General features: G+C 42.7%; 1 protein-coding gene across 7 annotated transcripts in view; it reads left to right on the top strand.

Moving 5' to 3' along the window:
• The window catches only part of sorcs2 (sortilin-related VPS10 domain containing receptor 2), a 119,888-nt gene that overhangs the window by 87,966 nt on the left and 13,567 nt on the right, over window positions 1-18,355 (top strand). For all 7 annotated transcript variants that reach the window (XM_078105780.1, XM_040181590.2, XM_078105779.1 and 4 more), the window contains exons 7-14: window positions 1,368-1,486; window positions 2,378-2,467; window positions 3,358-3,537; window positions 5,463-5,609; window positions 7,026-7,128; window positions 8,616-8,692; window positions 8,780-8,871; window positions 16,336-16,443. In XM_078105780.1, coding sequence (XP_077961906.1) covers window positions 1,368-1,486; window positions 2,378-2,467; window positions 3,358-3,537; window positions 5,463-5,609; window positions 7,026-7,128; window positions 8,616-8,692; window positions 8,780-8,871; window positions 16,336-16,443 — 916 coding nt within the window. The remainder of the gene's footprint in view (window positions 1-1,367; window positions 1,487-2,377; window positions 2,468-3,357; window positions 3,538-5,462; window positions 5,610-7,025; window positions 7,129-8,615; window positions 8,693-8,779; window positions 8,872-16,335; window positions 16,444-18,355) is intronic.

Here is an 18,355-nt window from a genome sequence, read left to right as displayed (position 1 = left end):
TATTACCCATCAAGTCTAATAGAGGGCAATCAGTTCTTTGCGTTCTCAACTGCATCATTATCTTCGATGATTGTGAGTCGATTAAAACTGAGAAACATCTGCCCAAATTAGCTCTCCCACATATACCCAAATAAGGGAGATAATTGAGGTTTTGACACAGAGCTATAGAAAGTAAAGCAAAAGTTACCTTCTGCACTCTTGGATAGTGTTTGTTTGCTGCACCAGAAAGTATGGGATGCAGAGTAATACAGAGGTATGTGACACGAGTCTATGATACAATTTCATTACCGTGGCATGTCACCCTCATCATGTCTGCCTTCTGCAGCTTACACTCAATCAGGATGTATTCCGTTTTGCCCAGTTATCATGAAAGCTTGAGCTAATCTCTTACATTTCCTTACTCTTTGTTATGCCATTTCAAATATATTCAATTCATTTTATTTTGCATAGCCCAAAATCGCAAATTACATATTTGCCTCAGAGGGCTTTACAGTCTGTACACATGCAACATCCTCTGTCCCAAAACCCTCACATCGGCACAGGAAAATCTCCCCAAAAAATGAAAAACCCTTCCATGGGGAAAAAAGCGAAGAAACTTTAGGGAGAATGTCAGAGGAGGGATCCCTCTCCCGGGATGGACAGACTACAATGGATGTCATGTGTACAGAATGAACACGCAAAAGATGTACAATACATTCAAATCCTACGTGGATTCTTATAAAAGGAGAGATTGAGAGAGGAGTGTCCTAAGAAGTCCCCTGGCAGTCTAGGTCTATAGCTGCCTGAATTCCTAACAATGGCAGCAGCAGGTGTCAGCAGGGTCATGGCAGAAGGCAGGACCAGGGTCCAGATATAACCATGATCCATGGAAACCTGTGAGGAGAGAAAGCACAAAAACTCTGTGGAAGAAGCTAATTAATTTAGTGATGTGCATTAATGAAATATGCTATTCACATGGACGCACCTGAGGCCACTTAGCCTTTGGATCCTTTACCTAGAATTATTGTCCCTCGTCACCAAAGATCACTTGCTGTGGTGCCACTATTTTACTTGTCCTTGTGGAATTCTGTTTAAATAAATGTATGGTATAAAAAGCAAAATATATGGGAATTTTCCTCTCATTCTTGATTCCTTTATCCATCACTGTTTTCACATAACATAGATTGCATGGTCGGTGTATTAGTTAAAATGTTATAGAGCTGTATTTCACTAGAAATAATGTACAACGTATTTAATGTAAAATTGAATGTATTGCCGCACATTGCCTCTTGTGAACCTTCACAAATATGTGGCCAACATTTCTTATTCATTATATTTTGTACATTAAAGCAACAGAAACTTGTTTTTTTGTCTGTGTTCTGCTGCAGGATACCTGTACGTTACCTGTCTCATCCAAAACTGTTCAGACAAAATGGTTAAGGCTCAGTTTCTTGGAAAAATAGACCACAACTCACTGCTGGTGAAGGACGACTACATATTTGTTAAGGTAAACATCACTATAAAATGGGAGGTGAAAGGTACAATCATTTATTAGATAATCATTTTAGTGAAACAAAACGTTTTTTCCTAAATATTAAAAGGAATTTTCTCTTGAATCTAGAGGTATATATTTTCATGCGGCAGGGATATTTAGTATTTTGATATGCAAAATATGATACAAAATATCCCAGTAATAAATGTATTGAAATAAAATACTGGTGCCAGAAAATGACAATTTGGTATAGCAGAGAATTCAGATTTGGGCTGAATAATGTACAAGTCAACCCGATAAAAAGGAAACCAACAGTGTAACTAACCTATCAAAAGACAACAACTTGATTGATTATGTGTGTAATTATATATATAATTTGTATTAATGGCACTCAACAGCCCAAACTTTGGCATTGTATCAACAAGAAAATATTCATCACATATTAATAGCATCACACATTAGGCCTATTTATAATATAAAAGCAAAATATAGAATGAGAACGAGATGTACAGAACCTAAATTCTAAAGCCTAAAGATTACAGACACAGGTTCCATCAGGTTGATGGATCATCTTGCTGACACATGTTGTCCACCTGGCCAACTGTCAAATGTATGAAATAATAAAATTAGGATTACTTTCATAATATGCCTTTTTAAATCAAATACATTTGATTTTTAATGTTTAGACAATGGACATCTACTTTCATGGTCTGGCTAACTGAACTACAATTTCTGCCAGTTATAGATATGGCATTATGACATTTCACATTGAGAAGATAAACATATCTTGGTCTGACGATAAGACTAGCTACAGTGAGAAGTGTGGATTTTCAGTTTTGGATCATATGTAATTTATTGCATGGAAAAGTTTGTCTTGTTGAGATTGAGTCTTCTATTTTTCTTCAGGTCACGACAGGTAATCCTACAAAGCACTTTGTGTCCTATCGACGCAACGAGTTTGTCCAGATGAGGTTTCCCAAGTTTGCCTTGCCAAAGGTAGAGCACACAAATTATAATTTATTCACTGCAGGTTTCACATAAAACTAAATCATTTTGTGTACTGTTATATTGTTTAGACGTTGACAAAATGAAACTATGTCAGCATATAGATTTTTCAGATCGACCATGATGTATTTTTAATATCAAATTTGTTCCTGGACCATTAACAATGTTGATTATTTGCACAAAACACAAATTGGTGTGCAGTGATGTCACTGGATTGAATTCAATAGATTAGAAATAGATTTCTGTTGGACATTATCAGCCAAAATTTACTTGGATAACCAAAGGGACCAACGCCATATTTTCAGAGTAGTTCCACGGTTTCACTTTGTAAATATTAGATTATGCAGAATAAATGAATGCATCATTCAGTAGAAGTAATAATGTTCCGTTCTTGTATACTTCTTATAGAGCCTTTACGATACTGGACAACAAATTATGTTATGACATTTTTGGTGCAGACAGGATGACTGACTGCCACCTGACCTGCAGATTTGATTGTTTCGAGGTTGGAGTCTGTGTTGTTAAAGGAATGAACACATATGCAGCTCTCAAGTGCTCTTAAATAAGTCTTACACATGGTGCGGAATATTTAGGTAGCTAAATGGCTTTTTGCCCTCCTCTCCAGAGGCACCAAGGGGTTATTTTTTTTGCCTCGTTAATTTTTTTGGAAGGGAGAGGGTTCCTGGAGAAAGGATGTTGCATGTTGATGATGACATTTTTAATCTGTAATTTGAGGTTATAAAAAAATAAATCAAATTAAATTGCATGGCACAGTGTTTACACTTACTGTACTCAAGAGGAAATACAATATTTGTAAAATACTCACTCTTCTTTTGCCCCCCCAGTTCTCTCCTCATTCTACCCCCTTTATCTGCCCCTAGGATGTTCAGATAGTGAGTACAGATGGGAACCAGGTCTTCCTCGCCCTCCAGGAGTGGTACCAGTCAGACACATATAACTTGTACCAGTCTGATCCCCAGGGCATCTACTACTCCATTGTCTTGGAAAATGTTCGCAGCACCAAGCAGCCAGAGGAGAATGTCCTCATCGATATACTTGAGGTGAGTTGTGGCGAAGGAACAAGTACCTTCAGGGAGAGGGAGGCATCTTAATCAGATACCTCAACAAGTTCAACTGGCTTCTTTCGCTGCAGAGGAGCAGGGATACTACGCTCAACTCTTGCCAGCAAGATTACAATTGGGGTAGGTATTGTGTAAGGTCTTTACTAGAAAGCCAGCAGTCATACACAAGTAGTCGGTCTGTATAGGCAAATAAATCGACACGAAGTGCGCTAAAAGTAAGCATCTTATTTTTTTTGTTAAATATTTCAGATCATCTAACTAATTTTTATAGAAGACAACCTGAGTAAATACAAAATGCGGTTTTTAGATGATCTCATATCTAAATATGTTGTAAATCCCAGTTTGTTCGCCATATTTTAATCTAATCTAAGAAAAATTAGTTTAATGATCTTGTCAGGAAGGTACGTAGGGGAAGGTACGACTCAAACGCAGAGTTTTCAAAACAAAAAGGGACTTTAATAGTCAAACTTTCAAAACTCAAAAGGCCAAGGGGCAAAAATGCGACAAGTAACGAGACCCACATAGCTTAAATACACTAGGGAGGTGCAGGTGATTGGACACAGGTGGAAACAATCATGACACAACAGACAATCACAGGGGAAGACAGGACAAGGCAGGAAGTGAAGTTACCCATGGAGAAAAGAGGCAGAAAACTACAAAATAAAACAGGACATGAACCCAAACCGTGACAGATCTGAAACATTTTAGTGTCACAAATATCTCACATCTCATGCCGGCCTGTAATGTTTCAAGTCAGGATGCTTTCCAATGCTCCTCTGTATAAATGTACAAGAACTTGGCATGAGGATTTTGCAATCTTAAATTCCTTGAAGATATACAGCCATTCTTGAGCTTTCTACAGTAGAATTGAGATATGAAAACCACGTCAGGTTGTCTGTGATGCTGATTCCCAGGAATTTAAAACTATTAACTTCCTCCACCTTAGCTTCACTGACGTACACAGCGGTGTTAGTCTTCTCCTCCTTTTGTCTATTATATATATATGTGTGTGTGTGTGTGACATATATTGCTGTCAATAGTTAAAATTAACAAATGAATCTCACATTTCTTAATCTAGATTAATAGCGATTAAAAGCACTTCAGAGAGCATGTATTTTAGACATGTTTTAGTTGTTTAATTGTATGAACACAAAACTACCAACATTTGATCATCTCCAAGGCTTCCTGTTGTCCTCGTGCAGTTTGCTGTGCTCTCAGCTCTCCATCATTTGACATTTAGACATTTTCCAAACCACTGATTTTACAGTGGTTTGTGCAAGGAGTACATCCTTTGCAGACTGTGTGCCACGCAGGGTAGATGTTGCCATGAAAGTAGCCTAGCAGCTTCCAAAATGTTCTGGGCACTATCAGCACCTAAAGTGGTCCGTTTGCCACTCCTCCCCCTTCTGTTTGACACGTCGAGGAATTGCACAGTTCTCCGCTGTCTCCGCTCTCTCCATCTTCAACTACCATCTCGGTCTCTCCAATCTAACTGACTGCAGCATGTCAGGATTTTGTGTCGGGGTCGACGCACACCTAAAGTAAATTCATTTTCATTAACTGCGTTAAAATATTTTCATCGCATTAATCTCGGCCACAATGATCTCATAGATTAACTTGTTACCTTTGACAGCCTCAATATATATAAATAACCATAATCCATCTGCTTAAGTTTCCCAAGATGCAAAAAACCAAATAGACAATGTTTTTACTGTAATATTGATGTTTCATATTAACATGCGGTTTCATCAAAGTGAGAGGGAAAAAGAGAAGCTTGTGCTGAAGCATGTTTACACATGTGACACTGTGATTTCCACTTCAAAAGCTGCATATGGTCACATTAAAATAGTATTTCAGTTCTGTTTTGCAAAAGTTAACCCTAGTTGTTACACTTTGTTCCCTAGGTGCGTGGAATAAAGGGAGTCTTTCTAGCTAATCAGAAGATTGATGGCAAAGTAACAACTCTCATCACCTATAACAAAGGACAAAAGTGGGAACCGTTGGTCCCACCTACGACTGACATGAATGGCAAGCCAATCAGCTGCAAAGCAGTAAGTACTGATCTCACAAAAACTTTCCTGAAGCCGATTTACAACTTACTACAATTTACGTGCTACAATTTGCTAGTCATTTTAGTCTGAAGAGGTGGGTCTTTAGTTTGCGGCGGGAGATGTGAAGGGTCTCTGCGGTCATGATGTCATCCGAGAGCTCATTCCACCATTTCGGAGCAAGGACAGCAAAGAGTCTTGATCTAGTCGAGTGTTTTGCTCTCAGTGAGGGAGGGACAAGCAGTTTGGCAGATGCAGAGCGGAGTGTGAGGGTTGGGAGGTAGAGTTTGACCATGTCGTGGATGTAGACTGGACCCGATCCATTCACAGCATGATACGGGAATACCAATGTTTTGAACTGGATGCGGGCAGCCACTGGTATCCAGTGAAGAGAGCAGAGGATTGGAGTAGTGTGGGAGAATTTTGGAAGGATATAGACCAGTCGAGCTGCTGCATTCTGGATGAGCTGCAGAGGTCGAATGGCGGTGACAGGGGGACCTGCCAGGAGAGAGTTACAATAGTCAAGGCGGGAGATGACAAGCGCCTGAATCAGTACCTGCGCCACCTTCTGAGTGAGAAGGGGACGTATTCTCCAGATGTTGTAGAGCGTGTATCTACAGGATCGTATTGTTGCTGTAATGTTGGGAGTCAGGGAGAGCTGGCTGTCAAGTGTCACACCAAGGTTCCTAGCAGTCAAAGTGGGCGTTAACACACAGTTGCCAAAGTTAACAGTCAGGTCCTGTGTAGGAAAATCCTTTCCCGTAGTAGTAGTTCAGTCTTGTCGGGATTGATTTTCAGATGTTGAGCAGATATCCACTGAGTGATGTCAGTCAGACAGTCAGATCTGTGCTGCCACCTGAGTGTTCAAGTGAGGGAAGGAGAGAATCAGTTGGGTGTCATTGGCATAGCTAGTGGTAGGAGAAGCCATAACAGCGAATGACAGAGCCGAGAGAGTTGGTGTAGAGAGACCAGAGGAGGGGATCCAGGACAAGGACGAGGACAAGGTTTTGACACAGATCCTCTCCAGGTTCCCGAGTAAGTGCGGCCATCAAGGTAGGATGAGAGGAGAGAGCAGAGCCTAAGACACCAAGTTCCTGAAGGGAGGAAATAAGGATCTGGTGGTTGGCTGTGTCAAATGCAGCAGAACGGTCCAGAAGGATGAGGACAGAGGAGAGAGAGGCGGCTCTAGCAGTGTGGAGTTGCTCTGAGACAGCGGGGCGAGCAGTCTCTGTGGAATGGCCTGCCTTGAAGTCTGACTGGTGGAGTCAAGGAGGTTGTAACGGTGGACACACGAGAGTTGGTTAAAGCTTTAATGTGAATACAACCAGTAGTGGGCTATTTGATAGTGAAGCAGTCGAGCCAATCTACTCTGGCAAAACTATCCACACAATAAAATTACTCAACGTTGTCATTTTTCAGCCGGACTGTCACCTTCACCTCCACCTTCGCTGGGCAGACAACCCGTATGTGTCTGGGACAGTCCACACCAAAGATTCTGCTCCAGGTCTCATCATGGGTGCAGGTGAGTCTAAGGGAAATGCATTTTTATTTAATTGACTGTTGGACCTGATATGTATGTTTTCAAAGTCCCATGAATTTAATTCATATATCCAAATACAAATCACTGGGAACCGCAAGGTTGGCGGTTCAAACCCTGGCTACTCCATGTATGTTGAAGTTTCCATGAGCAAGACACCCAACCCCTAACTGCTCCCCAGGCGCCTTATGGCTGCACATTACTCCCACTGTGTTGGATGGATTAACATGTAATACAACAAGCAGCAAACTTTGTCTTTAGATTCTTTATTTGGATATGGAAAAATTCCCACCAATAAACAGAATGTGAAATAACACATAAACCGACATGTAACATGTGTGTACAGATGCCCAACAAAATTAAATGACAATATAGACAGCATACATGAAAAACAATGGCAGATTGTAAACATATAATTCAATTAATTTTATTTTGTATTGCGCAAATTCACTTTACAGTCATGCACATGCAACATCTCCTGTCCCGAAACACTCACATCGGCACAGGAAACACTTGAAATTGAAATTTGACAATAAATCCAAACGTCCGTATCACGTACAAACTTAAAACTTACTGTCCAACATTGGCGAACGCAAACACCTACACACTGCAAGGTGCGTGCATTCCAAATCCAAGCTTTCGGTTGCCTGGCTTCCACCAGCCTCTGTGCCACCGTGGCATCAATCAGCCGATTGCTTCCAGCCCCGCTCACTCAGGGGTTTTCAGCTGGTAGTTCCAGGCAAGACACAGAGCTACCGGGAGAGAGAGCGAGAGGACAGTACACACCCGTTACACCCCCTCCCACAAGACCCATATGTTTTATCTATCCACACAAACACATCAAAACATCTTACCCACAGGATAAAGCATCAGCGATCACATTTTCTGCCCTTTCTCATGCTTTATTTCAATATTGGCCCCTTGCACCAACAAGGCCCAACGCATCAATTGCTGGTTGTGGTTGTACATCTGGGTCAGGAAGACAAGAGGATTATGGTCAGTGAACACAGTCACCGGAGATGCACTAGAGCCAACATACACCTCAAAATGCTGCAACGCGAGAAGCATGCCCGGTGTCTCCTTCTCAATGGTGGAATAGTTCAGCTGGTGGCACACAGGATGGCGCCCCCCCCCTAACCACCTTCCTGCAACGGCACCGCACACTCACACACGGTTCAGGGTCAACGACGCTTCAGCCAGGCGCTGGAACACCAAGACTTGCGATGTGGTCAGCCCAGTCATCCAAATACACCACCACCAGTCTCTCGTGTTTTTCCTTTTCTTTCCTACCACTCTCCTCTTGTCTCTCCTCTTCTCTCTCTTCTCTCTCTCTATATATATATATATATATATATATATATATATATATATATATATATATATATTTTTTTTTTGTATTGTGTACATTATGTATTATTGCCTTATACGAGTAGATGGTCTTACATACAATTAATTCTTGACCTTTCCTTCAGGTAACCTTGGCTCCAAGCTCGTAGAGTATAAGGAGGAGATGTACATTACTTCAGACTGCGGAAAGACATGGAGACAGGTACACCCTCCCTGCTCTTCATATTTGTAAAAATCATATAATTTCATTCAATTTAACCACACACCTTTTAATTTAACTTCTTTTCAGGTTTTTGAGGAAGAGCATCACATTCTGTACCTGGACCATGGTGGGGTCATTGTTGCCATCAAGGACACCTCTATTCCTCTCAAGATACTCAAGTAAGATTACTGTTACAGTATGTCACTCTATCAATAGCAATCCCTACTACTGTGACACCAAAGTTTATAGACTTTTGACTTAAAACCATTAACACATGGTCTACTAACAATTATGGCTCACTGTTGAAGCGGGGTTGTCCTTAGTCAGAGAAACCGCAGTTCGAACCCAAAAAAGTGGCCCCGGAGTTACTATCAGACCAGGCCACTCAATGCACGTATCAACCATTCAATGGCCTCCTTGGAAAAATACCCATTCACTTTTTGGATGATTACAAAGAAATTCCAAACTCTATGTTTGTTATATATGTATGTTATATGTATCCACCAATTTGCCTGGATGGACACATGTAATAAAATGATAATGGTTATTATTGTCAGCCGAGAAAGACCACACATTAAAGACACTGGTTCATTAGTATGAACTATATCATAAAATGGAGCATAACATTAGATGGAGTGAGAATATGGTATCATTAGTGTTGCAATCTGGGTGTGTGATTGTGTATGTGTGTAAGGGTGTTGATGGTGCATAAACAAACAGTAAGTTGTGCCACCAGTCAGTGGTTTCCTAATAAGTCAGAGATTTTAAAATATTTTGATTTACCTTCCTCCAGACGTCTCGTCTTTCTCTCCCTGAGCTTTTCAGTACCACCTTTAAAGGGTTTAAAGGGTTTAAAGTAGGCTAAATAATGATATATTTTATTTATAGTGTTTTACATGGTAGGCTCCTCAAAGACCCTTTACAGCAGTGGTCCCCAACCTTTTTTGTCAGACAATATTTCGCGGACCAGTCAAGAAGGTCCGGCGGAATAATGGGGGGGTAGTAGTCGTTGCGGGTGGACCGATCGACGGTGGGGGAAGAGTAGTTGCGCACTCTCTGTTCGCTGGTGGGCGCACATAATTAGGAGAGAATCTCAATCATCGATTTTTAAAATAAAACATTTTTCAGGAAGAAAAAATAATAATATTCTTCTATGGTGCGGCCCGGTACTAAATGGCCCACGGACTTGTGGTTGGGGACCACTGCTTTACAGTAAAACCAGCACATTTAGCATATAAACACAGACACAGCAATAAACCAACACCCAAAACAATCATATTAAAAGCAATTAGAACAGAGTGTACAATTTTCCTAGTAAGTAGATATTTTTAAATCCTTACGCATACAGTCGGTCAGCGATTCTCTGCCAGGCTTTTTCTCTTTGTTTAATAACAGCAGCCGTATTTCCTTTTTTGCATATTACATGCTTCACCTCCTGATAAGCATAACCTCATAAGCCCTGTGCTTTTTCAGTTATCCTGGATGTCTTTATTCTACTTTTTTACAAAGCCCCCAGGTAAACCTGCCTCAAAAAAATAAACAAAGATGGACCCGCGGATGGCTGCCTCGTACGACGGCGCTCTTTGTTTTTTGTTATTTTGGTTGATAATTCTGTTTTCTGTTGAGATCCCCGGTGCTCTATCTCTAGAGATGAGCTCATGAACATCCAGGGAACAACTCCAGCGGAGTTACTTTCAACTTTTCTTCTGTGGAATTACTGGACATTCTACTCCATAAGATGTGCCCACCTTTACTCACAAGGTGAAACGCCGTAGGCGTGGTTCTCGCACACCGCTGCCAGGCATCTTTCTCTCCAACGTGCACTCACCGTGCAACAAACTGGATGGACTTCAGCTGCTGGTGAGGAGAGACAGAGACTTTTCTACACCCTCCGTTTTGTGCTTCACAGAGACGTAGCTTTGTTGTTCGATACCGGACAGCTGGCAGGCTTCCAGCTGCTCAGAGCGGACCGCGACACTGAGCTCTACGGCAGGACAAAGGGGGGAGGAATCTGCTTCTACTCCAACAGCAGCTGGTGCAACGACGTACAGTGATCCTGTAACACTGTTCTCCTGATCTGGAATCCTTCAGCATTAACTGTAAACCCTTTTACTCCCTATGTGAGTTTGTTTCATTCATCCTGGTCGGTGTTTACATGGTGCCAGCAGGCAACGTGCAGGATGCACAGCGGACACTCGCCGATCAGATATGGCGTGTGGAGCGGAGCAGCCCGGACTACAAAGTTATTGTTCTTAGGGACTTTAACAAAGGAAATCTCACCCATGAACTTCTTAATGTTAGGGGGGGTGTATTTGGTGGACCCAAAAGCACACGCACAGCAGCCTTGGATTTAGAGCCAAAATGATTTTATTTTCCACAAAAAAACAAACTAAGTGAATAAGGGAAACAGAAAGCGCTCCCCTGGCTCAACTGGAGTCGGGAGGGAAACTCCACCGACGTCTGGCGGTCTGGGGCGGATCAAGCAGGGTTTGGTGTGGAAACCCGAGGCCCGACACCATACTCACAGTCCAACTCAAAAACAGGTCACGTGTACTCTGTGGTACTTCTGTGGGTCTGATACAAAAAACAAACAAAAATATGAAAAACTGGTTAGCTGCTGTATCTCAGTCTCAACGGCACCTGAGACCAGCTTGGGTACTGGGACGGACTGACGACGAGCCTCTGAATGCAGGAGCCTTTATGCTCGTCACAAGTGATCCCCGGAATGAGCCACAGCTGAGCACTTGGGAGAGGGGTGGGGCCGGAACACACGGTTGGAAACTCTAGGTGGAAAAACAAAACAAGCAAAACAAAAGCACAGACTGGGGGAAAACTGTTAAGAAAACTGGGTCCCTAACACTTAAGTACAAACACTTAAAGTTTATTAAATGCCCCACCAGAGAGGAGAAAACGCTGGATCACTGTTACAACACAGTAAGCAGGGCTTATCACGCTGTCCCTCGTGCTGCACTGGGACACTCTGACGATGTCATGGCCCATCTGAATCCTGCATACAGGCAGAAACCTGTGGCGAGGGGATTCAAGAAGTGGACCAGTGAGGCGCTGGAGGATCTTCGGGCGGGCTTGGACAGGGATGTTTTCAGGACTGCTACCAACAGTCTGGATGAGTTCACAGAGGCTGTGACTTCTTACATTGGTGTGGTGGCGGGGCGTGGTTTGGCTCAGCTGTAGAGGGGACGGTGCTAGGTTGGCCTCAAGTGCAGGGAATCAATGATTGTGTTTGTCTCCCTGTATTTCAGCAGTGGCGATCCGGCGAGAGACTGAGAAACTCAGCCAGACGAGGAGGCTGGATCCCGGGAGCTCACTCGGTTCTGAAAAGTGTGCGAAATAAAGATTGCCGAAACAATCTGGTGTGTACTCTTAATTACAGGACCCCCCAAGGATCACCACGTTACAATTGGCTTCTGTGAGGACAGCTGTGTACCATCATGCACCAGAGTCAGCTATAACAATGACAAACCCTGCTTTACAGCGAAACTCCGACTGCAGAAGCATCAGGCATTAAGGAGTGGGCACTTGAGTGAGAGATGCTAAACCTCAACAACAGTTCACAGCAAGTAACTCTGCTTTGGTTTGGAGAGGCATTAAACACCTCACAAACTACAAGGCACCCCCCCCCCCCACACTCCATGGGGAGTGACCTCTGCCTCTGACCTCTGCCTGGTAGACAAGCAGAATGAGTTATACTGCAGATTTGATAGTCCAATCCCCTCTCCACCCCCCACAGCTCCACCAACCTGCCCCAGACCCTCTCTATTCTGGAGAGAGACGTTAACAGGCTCTTTAAAAGACAAAACCCTCGCAAAGCAGCGGTTCCGGACTCTGTCTCCCCCCCACACCCTGAAGCATTGTGCTGACCAGCTGTCTCCGGTGTTCACAGACATCTTCAACACCTCCCTGGAGACATGCCACCTACCAGCCTCGACTCCCCAGGAACCTACGGCAGGATCCTGTCTGTGGACTTCAACACGATCATCCCGTCTGCTGGACAAACTCTCTCAGCTGCACGTGCCCGACTCCACCTGCAAGTGGATCACTGACTTCCTGTCTGAGCATGTCTCAGCCTCTCGGACCATCAGCACCGGTTCCCCCCAAGTCCGCCTACAGATGGGAATTTGACCATTTGGTGATGGTGGTCAAAATAATCTGGAGCTCCACGCTTTGAAGACAGTGGAGATGATTGTAGATGTTAGGAAGAAGGGAATCCCACCTTCCTGCATCACCCTGTGTGACTTCCCTGTCACCGCTGTGGATTCCTCCCATATTCTGGGCTCCATCATCACCTAGAACCTCAAGTGGGAGCGGAACATCACCTCCATCACCAAGAAGGCTCAGCATAGGCTGATGTTTCTGAGGCAAGAAATTTAACCTGCCAAAGACGATGATGGTGCACTTCTACACGGCCATCATCGAGTACATCCTCTACTCCATCACCGTCTGGTACTCTTGCAGCCACAGCTAAGGACAAGGGCAGGCTGCAGCTTGTCATCCGCTCTTCAGAGAGCGTGATCAGCTGCAATCTGCCGTCTCTCCAGGACTTGTTTGGTTTCAGGACCTTGAAGGGAGCTAAAAAGATCGTTGCCGACCCCTCTCACCCCAGACAAAACCTGTTTGTGCCCCTTACATCTGGCAGGAGGCTGAGGTCCATCAGGACCCAGACCTCCCGCCACAGTTTCTTCCCGCCGGCAGTCGGGTTCATCAACACAGCCCGGGTCCCCCACTGACTGACCTTGACCTCCCACCGTCACTCCCTTTTTCAACTTTTAATTTTAATTTTAATTCCTATTGCATGTTCCTATGTTGTCCATTGTCTTGTCTGATGTTATGCACCAACCGTGTATGTCTAACATATTTTGGTAATAAATGGTACTGATTCCTGATTATTATTTTAACACTACAAGTTACACAGGGCCTTCGCAGTCCGACGTTGTTGGTTGCCCTGGCCCTGATATTGAAGCTACAAGCAGCAATGAATGGGCCCTCCCACCTTTGTGATGTCCGGTGTACTGGGAGGACGGCAACGTCCACAGCCACGAGTGTTTGCAACTGTTGTGCAAAGCATCCCTAAATTACACATATTTTGCCCCGTGGTCAGATCTGCATGGATTAGATGGGATCTGTCACATAATACTGATTTATTTCCGTCAGTATGAAAATTTGCTTGGCATCTTCAGGCCATTAGTGTTACTAAACAGTTAGTGAGTCCAGAGGACTTAAACAATAGGGAACTACATAAAATAGCCACTCTTCCACAGTTACAACATTCCATCAAATGTAAAATATTTCAAAATTTGAATTAAAACAAATTCTGATACACTTCAAGGTACTTGCCAAACTTGAAGTGGATCAGAAAAAGTCTTGAATAAGGAATAGGGAATATTTATTGACAACCTATGTTAGACATACAAGGAATTGGGACATGGCGGTTGGTGCATAACATTGGACAGTGAGGCAATGAGACAATGGACATCAAAACAAATAACACAGTGCAGGAAAAATGACATGCTCAATTTACAAATGTATAATTTAAATCTACAGTATGTTATAGAAGGCTGTAGGCTAGAGGAATATAGAATACAAAAATAATAATAATAATGTGATAAGTTGAAAAGATAACCATACTCTACACAGGTTGGGAGTATGTGAAAGTAACAAGTGTATGTACATATGGAGTGTGAAGGGATGTGCGGGGGAGTGACCGGTGGAAAAGGTAATATCAGAGGCTGGATTCGAATTCGTCGTTCCTATGCTAGGTGACAGTACCCGCTACTACTTATCCCCCCAAGTTGAGAGCAAAGTGCACAAGGACAAGTCATTTTCAAGTCATTTTATTTTGTATAGCCCAGAATCGCAAATTACAAATTTGCCTCAGAGGGCTTTACAGTCTGTACACATACGACATCCTCTGCCCCGAAACCCACCATCGGCACAGGAAAAACTCCCCAAACGACAGCAGGAAGAGTCGCTAGTTCAACATGTTCCACCTTGTGGAATTCTGATCAAATGATCAATTGTGTGTAGTTTTGTGTTTAAAATAACAATAACAATTAAAGTGTCTAAAATACAATTTTTCAAGTGATTACTCATTATTTTTAAGATTTTGTCTTTAGAAGAAAAACAAACATTCATTAAAAACAACATTGTAACAACAACAAAATTCATTAATCGAGATTCATCAATTTCAAAATGTGTGATTAATTTTCTTTAATCTATTGACTGCCCTAGTAATTTCCTTTTACCAGCAAGTGGCACCATGTTACATTACATGTCATTTAGCTGACACTTACAATAAGTTGTAACTTATTGTAATATATAGAAGAACAAGAAACGAGAAAGAAGAAATTTACAATTTGCTATAGATAAGTGGAGTTAGAAGTACAATTTAAGTGCTACAATTTGTTAGTCTTTTAGTCGAGGTAGAGTCTGAAGAGGTGTGTCTTTAGTTTGCAGCGGAAGATGTGAAGGCTCTCTGCGGTCCTGATGTCTTCAGAGAGCTCGTTCCACCATTTCAGAGCAAGGACAGCAAAGAGTCGTGATGTAGTTGAGTGTTTCGCTCTCAGTGAGGGAGGGACGAGCAGTTTTGCAGATGCAAAGCGGAAAGTCCGGGTCGGGATGTAGGGTTTGACCATGTCCTGGATGTAAGCTGGACCCGATCCATTCACAGCATGGTACGTGGGCACCAACGCTTTGAACTGGATGCGGGCAGCCACCGGTAGCCAGTGAAGAGAGCGGAGGAGTGGAGTAGTGTGGGAGAATTTCGGAAGATTCAAGACCAGTTGGGCTGCTGCATTCTGGATAAGCTGCAAAGGTCGAATGGCGGTAGCAGGGAGACCTGCCAGGAGAGAGTTGCAATAGTCCAGGCGTGAGATGACAAGAGCCTGAATCAGTACCTGCGCTGCCTTCTGAGTGAGAAGAGGACGTATTCTCCTGATGTTGTAGAGCGTGTATCTACAGGATCGTATTGTTGCTGTAATGTTGGGAGTCAGGGAGAGTTGGCTGTCGAGTGTGACGCCGAGGTACCTAACAGTGGGCGTTAACACAGAGTTGCCAAAGTTGACCGTCAAGTCATGGTTCGGAGAATCATTTCCATGTTAACATGGGAATGTGATTAGACTTAGACTAAACTAATAGCATACATAAGGAACTCTGCGAGATTAGATATGTACCTTGGAATTACAACAACTTCCTCTTTCATAGCGAATGTCACAAAATGTGAGAGAGTGAAGTGCACACCGTATAAAGCTTGTTCAATGAAGACACCCATTTTGATCAAGTTTCATCGTAAAGGTTATTCGATGATTCTGACATAATTTGATGTTGATCACATGAATTCTGTAGTTTCTTTAGTTAAAGTCACGTAAAATGGCTGCCATGCCACATTGCTACCCTTTTAATTAAACAGCAGGGATCACATTGTTAAATCTATTCCTTTCAGTGGGGTTACTCTTTTGGAGGTTTTAACTGACGTGGGGCGTGTATTAGTAAACGGTAAATTCCCTGGGACTTTGTCTTTGTAATAAATGCCTCCTCTTTATGAACTATTCTTTTCGAAACAAAGATGAGTCCAATTGAAGAGATTTTCATTAATGTGTTAATTGTGAACACGTTTCTTTTCTCTGCAGGTTTAGTATTGATGAAGGACGGACGTGGACCATTCACAACTTCACCAGCACCTCTGTGTTTGTCGATGGACTCCTCAGTGAGCCAGGAGATGAGACCCTGGTTATGACGTGAGTGGAATCCTAATTCCAAAAGAAAGAAAAATGATCAATTTCAGGACCACTGTCATAATAATTAAATTGAAGTCTGTAAGCTTTGTTGAATTTATCATAAATTGTCTGAAAACCTTGATTTCTTTTAGAAACTTCAGCCTGCATACAAAATGAAACTAAGGCCAGGCAGAAAATCCAGACTCAGAAAACAGGCAGGCAGCGTATTCTAAGAACAAAACTACTTTATTAATACAGAGATCAAAAATGCTGAGGGGCAAAACGCGGACCAGGAACCAGGGCGAATAAAACCTCACCAACAGGCACGACACTCACTCAGACAACTCATTCAATGGACCAACAAGGTTTAAATACACTGGGAAGGTGCAGGGGATAGGACACAAGGGGAAACAATTAGGTACACGGCCGACAATCACCCACAGGAGAAACATTAGAGCTGGAAGTGAAGTTAACTATGGACACAAGAGGCAGGGAACTACAAAATAAAACATGGAACGAACCTACAGCGTGACAGTACCCACAGGAAAAAATATCAAGGCAGGAAGTGAAGTTAACCAGGGTCACAAGAGGCTGGCTGCTCCATGTCCCATGTTGAAGTGTCCCTGAGCAAAACACCTGACCCTTAATTGCTCCCCGGGCAAAATGTAAAACCATGGCTTAACAATGCAATGCAAGTCACTTTGGATGAAAAGCGACACTTAAATGACATGTAATGTAAAAAATTAAACAGGAAACACTGTACTGTACTTAATTCAATTCAATTCATTTTATTTTAGCATCTATGGAGCGCAGCTGCCTTGTAGGGCAATAAGGTGTTACAAGCTCTTTAAGATACGACGGTGCCTCACCAGCAAGTGCCTTGTAGGTGAGGAGAAGTACCTTAAAATCTATTCTTGATTTAACAGGCAGCCAGTGCAGAGAAGTTATTACGGGAGTGATATGATCCCTTTTCTTAGTTCTTGTTAATACACATGCTGCAGCATTCTGAATCAACTGGAGAGGCTTAAGAGATTTACAAGTGCAGCCCGATAACAAAGAATTACAGTAGTCCAGTCTGGAAGTGACAAACGCATGAACTAATTTTTCTGCATCACTTTGAGACAGGAAGTTCCTGATTTTTGATATGTTACGTAGATGAAAATAGGCAGTCCGTGAAGTCTTCTTTATATGGGAGTTGAAGGTCATATCGTGGTCGAAGAGAACTCAGATTCCTGATGGTGCTGCTGGGTACCAGAGCAATTCCATCCATAAAAACTGTATCACGTGACAGCTGGCTTCGAAGGCGCTCTGGGCCTCAGGATAACTTCCGTTTTTTCTGAGTTTAGCATCAGGAAGTTGCCAGTCATCCAAGTTTTGATGTCTCCAAGACATTGTTGAAGTCTAACTAGCTGGTCCGTCTCTTCTGGCTTGATCGACAGATACAGTTGAGTATCGTCTGCATAACAATGGAAGTTTATGCGGTGTTTCCTGATAAGATCACCCAAAGGAAGCATATAGAGGGTAAATAAAATCGGTCCAAGTACAGAACCTTGTCGGACTCCGTGACCAACATTGGTGGTCTTTGAGGATTCACCGTTTACAAGCACAAACTGGGATCGGTCCGATAAGTAGGATTTAAACCAGCTGAGTACAGTTCCTTTGATACCAATTAAATGTTCTAGTCTCTGCAACAGGATACAATGGTCTATGGTATCAAATGCGGCACTGAGGTCCAGCAAGACAAGAAAAGAGATGAGTCCTTGGTCCGATGCAAGTAGAAGATCATTCGTAATTTTCACCAGTGCTGTTTCTGTACTGTGATGCGCTCGAAATCCTGACTGGAAATCCTTGAACAAAGCATTGTTTTGTAGAAAGTCACATAATTGATTTGCAATGGATTTCTCAAGGATCTTAGAGAGGAAGGGAAGATTAG

This window comes from Gasterosteus aculeatus, chromosome 7 (assembly GCF_964276395.1).
Source record: "Gasterosteus aculeatus chromosome 7, fGasAcu3.hap1.1, whole genome shotgun sequence".
Taxonomy (NCBI): domain Eukaryota; kingdom Metazoa; phylum Chordata; class Actinopteri; order Perciformes; family Gasterosteidae; genus Gasterosteus; species Gasterosteus aculeatus.
This window is presented reverse-complemented; position numbering and strand designations above follow the sequence as displayed.